At 63.6% G+C, this 8,782-nt stretch overlaps 1 protein-coding gene across 1 annotated transcript; it reads right to left on the reverse strand.

Annotated features, from left to right (window-relative positions):
• Positions 1-504: 504 nt before the first annotated feature.
• On the reverse strand, positions 505-8,577 carry EEF1A2 (eukaryotic translation elongation factor 1 alpha 2). Its single transcript, XM_036085031.2, has 7 exons — positions 8,342-8,577; positions 6,485-6,664; positions 5,667-5,963; positions 4,091-4,241; positions 2,356-2,612; positions 1,478-1,712; positions 505-898 (listed from the first exon to the last, which is right to left on the reverse strand). The coding sequence occupies exons 1-7, from the start codon at positions 8,483-8,485 to the stop codon at positions 771-773; spliced, it is 1,392 nt and encodes a 463-aa protein (XP_035940924.1). The 5' UTR covers positions 8,486-8,577; the 3' UTR covers positions 505-770.
• Between the last annotated feature and the right edge of the window lie 205 nt (positions 8,578-8,782).

The raw sequence follows: 8,782 nt of genomic DNA on the forward strand, positions 1-8,782 counted from the left end.
TGGGGACTGGAACTCCTGGGTGTGCTCAGGGCCTAGCTGAAGAGCAGGATGCATGGGGTGCTCCTCTCCATCCACACGTGCCTGGCTGGGAGGGGACTGAGACCATAGAAGCCAGGAACCCAGGGAAGAACCGCGTGTGACAATCAGGGGGGCGGAGCCCTCAGCTCTCCTCCGGTGCTGAGAGACCTTCAAAACACTCAGCCCCCTTCTGTGGATTCTTTGTGCTGGATGCCCCCCAGGAGGGCATTTCCAAAGCCCCCCGCCACCACTGCAGACCAGACCAGCTGGACTTCGGATCAGGCCTCCAGTGCGGGGCCACAGGGTGTGGGGCCCCCGCCCCACCACCCACCCTGGGCAGCGCGGGAGGACGCCGGCCAGGCCACCGACAGCGGTGATGGGGAGCAGGTGGGCCACCGGGACGGGAAGCGGCTTGGAGAGAGCGCGGGGCGGACGGCCCCCACCCCGCCCCGCCCCACCCCACCCAGAAGCAGGCGCACACGGGTCTGGGGTCGCTCAGTTTATTGGTAAAACGGGCACTGAGCGCGGCGAAGGCTGGGCGCGGAAGCGGGGGCGGCGGGGGCGCTTTTCCTCTTAAAGAACTTCCACTGGACCTTGATGGCGAGCATCCAGTCGCTGACCGAGAGCCTCTTACAAGCGGAGGTGCAGACATGCGCCTGGCGGGGGGGCGGGGCGCCGGGCCGGGGGCGGGGGCGGGGCCGGGGGCGGGGCGCGGCGCCGCCGGGGAGGGTCGCGCCGCGGGCGCCCGCGCTTCACTTGCCCGCCTTCTGCGCCTTCTGCGCCGACTTGGTGACCTTGCCGGCGCCGCCGCTCTTCTTCTCCACGTTCTTGATGACGCCCACAGCCACCGTCTGCCGCATGTCGCGCACCGCGAAGCGGCCTGCGGGGAGGGGGCGTGAGGGGCGAGCAGGGCCCCGCCCCTCCCAGCCCCCCCCTCCCGGCCGGGATGCCGAGCGCAGGCGCACTCCCGCTCACAGCATCCTCCCTCGCGGGCCCGTTTCCGGCGGCGGGTGGTGGGGTCCGCAGCCCGAGGAGTGTGAGACGCTAGAGCGAGAATGTCTCTAAGGCTCTGGTCTCCTCCTCTGGCGGCAGGAACGACCGCCCCCCCAGGCGTTGTGGGGGTCCAATGACACGCCTGGCCAGGAGTAGACCCTTTCAGTCTGCGAGGGCCTGCAACCTGCACAAGGCAGCTCTCTTCTATAGCCTGTGGGTCATCCTAGGGATATCTGTGGCCCGCTGACGTCCAGCAGTCAGTCCTAGTTCTGCTGCGGGACTAGCTGTGGGCCTGGGGCCTTCCTCCCAGAGCTGACCAGCAGGGCCACCTATGCTCCATGACATGGAGAGATGGAGGCTGGAGGTCACAGCAAAGTGAAGGACACCTCCCCGCCCCACCCCCGTGGCCGCAGCCAGGACCAGCCCCATCGAGGCTGCACCTCCCTCCACCACCTGCCCAGCTCACCAAGAGGTGGGTACTGAGAGAAGCTCTCCACACACATGGGCTTCCCAGGGACCATCTCCACTATGGCTGCATCACCAGACTTCAGGGCTTTGGGGTTGTCCTCCAGCTTCTTGCCCGAGCGCCGGTCAATCTTCTCCTTCAGCTCGGCAAACTTGCAGGCGATGTGCGCCGTGTGGCAGTCAATGACAGGTGAGTACCCGGCGCTGATCTGCCCTGGGTGGTTCAGGATGATGACCTGGGCGAAGATGTGCACAAGGTTGTCAGACATGCCCAGGTGGGCAAGGAGGGCATCAGAGCCGAGGGAGGCTTGAATCCCCTGGGCCTGGGTGCTGGCCATGAAGGAAGGTCAGGCTACAGGGGACCCACACCCTTGACATGGACCCCAGAGTCCTCATGAAGCATTTGGCAGACCACAAGAGATAAACAACCGACAGGTATGCCGTGGGAAGGGCCAGTGGGCAGGACTTATGCTGTCTGCACTGGCCAGAGCTGAGGCAGGATGAGAAACTGGACCTCAAGTACTACTATCTCACGGGAGCCAATTTTTAAAACTGTCGTCACGTGAAGAGGTGATCAAAGAGGGTGCAGTGAAAATGTAGAGAATAAAATATTACAGAGACGTCTCCAGCAAGAAATAAAAACATTTTCAGGACCCAGGTGGGACCTCACTGAGGCTCGGAGCAACAAGGCCTGGGCCCGCCCCAGCATCTGCTCTTCCTGCGAGTGGCCCCAACCCTGACCCGAGCCCTCCAGGCCTTGATGGCCTCCTTTGTAAAGCAAGGGTCCGGCTCTTCCAAGAGCCAGGCTCAGAGGGGGTCAAGTACTCTGCTAATGCCAAGGACGGCCCTGTTCCTGCCCTTGGGTGACCAGCTGCCCACCTGGGAGGTGAACTGGGCAGCCTCCTGGGGTGGGTCGGACTTGCTGTCCCCGCACACGTTGCCTCGACGGATGTCCTTGACCGACACGTTCTTCACATTGAAGCCAACGTTGTCACCGGGCAGGGCCTCACTCAGAGCCTCATGGTGCATCTCCACTGACTTCACCTCCGTGGTGATGTTCACAGGTGCGAAGGTCACCACCATGCCCGGCCGAAGGATGCCCGTCTCCACTCGGCCCACAGGCACGGTGCCAATGCCTGGGTGGTGAGGAAGGGGGCTGTGAGGAGCAGGTGGGATGGAGTGAGGGGCGCGGGGAGACCCCAGACAAGGCAGACACTGAGGTTCCTACAGAAGCAGAGGCTCCCCTGACCCTGTCAGGCAAAGAAGGGACTGAGCAAGAGAGATTTCCCAGGAATGCCTGGGCAGGAGCGAAGTCAGGGGAACATGGCAAAGAGAGGCCCTTCTGGACCTGGAGGCCTGTCCCCACCCCAGGTGGCCGCTGTCCCCCGGGGGGGAGCACGGTAGGGACCCCTCCCTTGTCTGAGGCCCCTCCTGGTGCGGCAGCAGCATCAGGGAGGTCGAGGACCAGCCCACCTGGATCACCTGGCCCGGCTTTGATGTTGCTGGTGCCAGGGCTACCCCCAAAGGGGCACAGGTGCCCCAGCACTTCTCACGGACCAGCTCATGCTGTGTGGCTGCTCGGTGGGTGTCTGGCCTACCCTAGCGTGTGGGGGGGGCTCCACCCCCATTCCCCGGCTGTGGTATGACAGAGCCAGTGGCGGGGTGAGTGTGACACCCCTGCCCTGCACGTGGCCCCCGGACTGGGAGTGTAGTGTGCCCCTCGTGGGCCTCGTGCTTGGTTATGGTTTCCCTGTCATCTTATGAAGAACATTTCTCACGCCTGGAGTAGAGCGTGTCTCCCATAAGACTGGGACTGTCATGGAGGGAAGGGGACATGGGAGTTACCCTTGTACCACCAGCTCCTGGCATAGGGCTGAGTGCTTATTTGAAGGGAGGAAGACCCTGGACAGATGGATGTATAGGTAGGAGTGGGTAGGTGGGTGGAGAGATGGATGGATGGATGGATGGGCAGATGAATGGAGAGATGGATAGGTAGGGATGGACGGATGTGTGGATGGACAGATAGGCAGGTGGGTGAGTGGGTGGGCGGATGGCTGGATGGACAGATGGATGTGTGAGGTAGACAGTTGTGTGAATGGACAGATGGATGGCTGTTTAGATGGATGGATAAATGGATAGGTAGATGAATGGATGGATGAATGGACAGATGAATGTGTGGGGGTAAACAGTTGTCTGGATGGATGGATGGATGGATGGAGCATGGATGGGGGATGGACAGATGGATGTGTGGGAGTAAACAGTTGTCTGGATGGAGGGATGGGTGGGTGGGTGGGTGGATGGATGGATGGATGGATGGAGCATGGATGGGGGATGGACAGATGGATGTGTGGGGGTAAACAGTTGTCTGGATGGAGGAATGGGTGGGTGGGTGGGTGGATGGATGGATGGATGGATGGAGCATGGATGGGGGATGGACAGATGGATGGATGGTCCCCCAGAAAGTGTACGGCACTGGGGGAGGGGCAGATAATTTGGCCTCAAGAGCCCCTTGTCAAGGGCCCTGGTCTCAGGAGTGGGGAGTGAGGGGCAGAACTCGCCAGGGTGGGCTGGCCAGGTGCCCACAGCAAGTGTGGGACACTGAGCCCTCACTCACCACCAATCTTGTACACATCCTGCAGTGGTAGGCGCAGGGGCTTGTCTGTGGGGCGTGTCGGGGGCAGGATCGTGTCCAGAGCCTCCAGCAGGGACACTCCACTGGCGTTCCCCTCCTTACGCTCCACTTTCCAGCCCTTGAACCACGGCATCTGGACAGGAAGAAGAAGGCATCCATTGGAGGTCGAGACCACTTACACCCACCTGCCCTACACCCCAGCCCCACGGCCTCCCCAGGACTCTCCAGGATCCCTGATGGAGGTATCTGACCTGAGGGCTCTGGGGAGCAAGGGAGCACAGACCTGCCCACTCCACTGCCTAACGGCCCACTGTTTACCCTAAGTCAGTTCATGTCCATCAAGGGGCTGCACAGCTGACCCCTCACCTTCCCCACCCCCCAGTTCACACTCCCAACATCACAGAAGCCTTGGGAAAGGAGGTCTGGGAAAAGAAGCAGAGCTCAGCGCAGCTCAGCCCCCCCTTTCCTGCTCCCTCAGATCCCTGGGCAGGGCTGGCACCAGATGGGGAGGGCCCAGAGTCTGGCCAGTGGCCAGGCTAGAGGCAGAGAGTCCAGCCTCGGCCCCCGACGGCCAACTGTCTCCAGGCACGGCTGGCCCTTCCCTGCCTAGGGCTTCTCCTGACAGCAGACCCAGCACCCTCCTGGCACGGGGCCCCCTGGCCTGCTGGCCACAGGCCGGGAGAAGGGGAAGGGGCCGGCAGCACGGCCCAGTCCACTCCCAGAGACTGTGTCCTCTAGACAGCCCAGATCAGCCGAGAGCTCCCTGAGCAGCAGGTCAGGAACGGGACTTCAGGGGGACAGCGCTCTGTCGGCCTCCCCGGGAGGGTGGAGAGTGCAGTCAGCTCACCCACTGCTACATGACATCCCGTGTGGGACCTACAACATGCAAACATGCAGCCCAGCAAGATGGGGGCAGGGTTCCCAGCCTCGTCCCCTGACCACAGGGCTCCAGGGCAGAGGCCCCTCAGTGTGGTGGCGGCGGCACCGGCCAGAGCAGATGGCCACCCTCCTGGGCCGGGGTGGCCTCTGGCTTCACTGCATCTAGGCGCTTGGTCTCAGGTTCTAAAAACTCCACCTCAGACTCGGACTCATCTCGTCCTGCTGAGTCGGAGTCCCTGAGACACAGGCTGCCTGAGCTACAGCGTCCCCACCGACCCGTGGAGAGCCAGCCCCCGGCCCTTCCCAGAGCTGAACCTGCTCCGAGCCCCCAGGGAGGCTCCTGGGGGGACGAAAAGTAACCCTCCAGAGACAAAGCCCTTGGGCCTAGGGCCCGGCGGCCGCTGCTCCTGCATTGCCCACCTGAGGGAGTGTCCCTGGCCAGAGAAGGGACCTCCGCGGGCCTCATGGGGAGGCTGAGCTGGGGGGCACAATTCACACAGTCGGGCTCCTCGCCAGGCTGGTGCCCACAGGGCCAGGTGACCCTGCTCCTACAGCTGAAGGGAACGCGGGCCCTCTGGCCCTGTGCTCTGCCCTGACCTAGCCGGACCCATGCACACCCCAGTGCCCTGTGTTCTCAGGGAGGGGCCCAGCAGCACCCCCGCCGTCCTTGGGCACTCACGTTGGGCGAAGGCTCCAGCATGTTGTCCCCGTGCCAGCCTGAGATGGGCACAAAGGGCACAGTGGCTGGGTTGTAGCCGATCTTCTTGATGTAGGCACTGACTTCCTTGACGATCTCGTCGTAGCGCTTCTCACTGTAGGCGGGCTCTGTGGAGTCCATCTTGTTGACCCCCACGATGAGCTGCTTCACACCCAGCGTGTAGGCCAGCAGCGCGTGCTCGCGGGTCTGCCCGTTCTTGGAGATGCCCGCCTCAAACTCGCCCACTCCGGCCGCCACGATCAGGACTGCACAGTCCGCCTGTCCAGCAGGTCCATCACAGTGAGCCCCAGGCACCGTGTGTCCGGCAGGTCCGTCACAGTGGGCCCCAGGCACCCCGTGTCCGGCAGGTCCGTCACAGTGGGCCCCAGGCACCCCGTGTCCGGCAGGTCCGTCACAGTGGGCCCCAGGCACCCCGTGTCCGGCAGGTCCGTCACAGTGGGCCCCAGGCACCCCGTGTCCGGCAGGTCCGTCACAGTGAGCCCCAGGAACCCCCCGCCCCAGGCAGCCGCCCGGGCATGGGCTCCTCCGTCTGTGTGAGCGGCCTGGCGATGTCTGACTGTCTGGGTCTGTCTGTCTGTCTGCAACCGTGGCCCTCATGGGCACCCCTGCCTGGCTGAGATGTTGGGGCACCCAATCAGTTCTCTGGGGGACTCCGTACCAGGTGGGGCGAGGGGTAGCAAACGTGAGGGCATCATGCCCTGGCCAGGAAGTGGAGGGAACCCGACTGCCCCTCAGGGACCCCGGGGGGCCCCCCTGCGGCTGCCCGCAGCTCCGCCCACCTGGGAGGTGCCGGTGATCATGTTCTTGATGAAGTCGCGGTGGCCGGGGGCATCAATGATGGTGATGTAGTACTTGGTGGTCTCAAACTTCCAGAGGGAGATGTCGATGGTGATGCCGCGCTCCCGCTCGGCCTTCAGTTTGTCCAGCACCCAGGCGTACTTGAAGGAGCCCTTCCCCATCTGGAGGGACCCGGGACTCAGCCAGCTGGCCAGCAGGTCCCCCAGGGCCATGGGAGCAGGTCACAGCAGAGAGGCCCCCGTAGGACCCTAGGACCCTGAGCCCATCTCTGGGATAAGGGAGCCAGATGCGAGCACCTCTGAGGGACACCCAGACCTCACCCTGCCCTGCCCAGGCCCGGCCACCCTGTGTCCCCAGGTCCCGCCTCCTGCCACCTAGCTGGTTGCCGTTTGAACGTCGGCCAGTAGGTGGCGCAAGGGCCTGGGAGTCAGGCGCGGAGAGAAGCCACCAGCCGACTGAAACCCCTCCCCTGGCTGAGGGCTCCCCTTTATCTGAAGCTGGCCACCCCAACGCCCACAGACCCTGCGTCAGCCAGAGGCCTACAACACCACTGTCAAGGTGTCCAGCCAAAAAAATAACCGTCTGATTTTTTTAAAGGAAATTAGATGAGGTTGCACGGAAGGGCCTGGCTTTCCATCCCTTTCTACAGACAGCCACGGCGTCCAAAGAGCTCCGAGGCTCCTCCCCCCGTCTGTGCTCCACCTGCAAATACCTGTGCCCCACCCAGCGAGACCCCGTGCCCTGGGCCAGAGCTGCCCTTAGAGCGGCGGCCGAGGTTGCTGCCCAGCCGGGCAGATGCCCCTGCGGGGCTGTGCTTGGACAGCGCTCTGCCCTCCAGGGAGGCTGCCCAGCCGGGAGGGCCACCCAGACAGGCCCCAGATGGGACCCAGCTAGACCTGAACCAGACATCCTGCAAACACCCACAGCCTCCCCCCAGCGCCAACCCCGCAGGGAAGGAGGGAGTGACGCAGCTTTTGGGCTCAGGCGCGGAGGGAGACAGCCCAGCGCAACCCGCAACACCCCCCCACACACACACACTCTGAGCAGGGTCAGCGCAGGCCAGCAACTGACTCCTCCTGGGCCCTGGCCCTGACCCCTCTGTCATCCAGGACAGAACCCTCACAGTCACCCAGACAGGGGCTTCTCCCGGAGCCCAGGGTGGGGGTAGAGGTTGCAAAGAGCAGACTCCCCCCCGCCCACTCTGTGGCCACTTCCCACCCACGGGTCTCAGCCACTTAAGAGAAAGGAGGTCAGTCAACGGGGCCCTTTGCATCCTCACCAGGCAACCAGGAACCCCCTCCCCAAAGAGCGCCACCGTGGACAAGCAGCCCTCCCCAGCCCAGCATGAGAAAATGGAGCTGATGGGCTGGCTGCCCATCAGTCAGCTATTAATAGCCACCCTGAGTCCTGGCCCAGCCCTGGGACAAGTAAGGGCAACACCACCTCCAGCCCCAGACCTCAGCCCTGGGGACACAGGAACCCCACCCTGGGTGCAGGGTTCTCAAGTCCAATGTGGCAGAGAGTTCCAGAACCTGATGTGGACCCCTGTGGGGCGGAAATGCGGCCTCCAGGTCCCCTCCCCCACCCCAGGGGGCAGATCCAGCTGGCCATCCCTCGCCCACACCAAGCACATCCTCGGAGAGAGGCTGCCCCCACCTCCCCTGGGCCACTCCAGCTGAGCTCCCTCAGATACCTGTCCCCCATGCAGGTTCCTTTAGGGCCCATGCCTTCTTGCCCTGGAGGAGATCAGCTGAGCCACGTGCCCCAGAGTCAGGGAAGCGCCAGCCCAGCCACGACTGGGAACCTGTCCTCCAGTGGATGGGGGGGGGCAGGCTCACCTCGGCGGCCTCCTTCTCAAACTTCTCAATGGTCCTCTTGTCGATGCCTCCGCACTTGTAGATGAGGTGGCCCGTCGTGGTGGACTTGCCAGAGTCCACGTGGCCAATGACCACTATGTTGATGTGGGTCTTCTCCTTGCCCATTCTGCCCAGGGTGTGGGGAGGGGCTGGAACGGCCTGGAGCGCTGTGGCTCAGGGTGGGGGGCTGCTGAGCAGTGATTCTGTGAGTTGGGGTGGAGGCACAGGTGATGGAGAGCCTCAGGGGGACGCCAGCGAAGACACCGCCCCGCACAGGTCGCAAGCATATCCCTGCCCCCAGATCTGGTCCTTACACCGGGGCTACGTTCCCACATTTGGTGGGGCAGGAAGACCCCTCCCCCCAGCCTGTGCCTGGCCCATTTGGGTCAGGTGGCAAGCCCCAACGGTCCAATCTGCTCTAAA

This window comes from Halichoerus grypus, chromosome 10 (genome assembly GCF_964656455.1).
Source record: "Halichoerus grypus chromosome 10, mHalGry1.hap1.1, whole genome shotgun sequence".
Taxonomy (NCBI): Eukaryota; Metazoa; Chordata; class Mammalia; order Carnivora; family Phocidae; genus Halichoerus; species Halichoerus grypus.

Bases quoted from the DNA above. Each gene is read 5' to 3' on its own strand.
- EEF1A2 (XM_036085031.2), bottom strand. From the start codon at position 8,485: ATGGGCAAGGAGAAGACCCACATCAACATAGTGGTCATTGGCCACGTG. The intron at 5,964-6,484 runs GTGGGCGGAGCT...CCTGCTGGACAG, and splicing joins TGATCACCGGCACCTCCCAG to GCGGACTGTGCAGTCCTGAT. The intron at 4,242-5,666 runs GTGAGTGCCCAA...CTTCCTGTCCAG, and splicing joins TGCTGGAGCCTTCGCCCAAC to ATGCCGTGGTTCAAGGGCTG.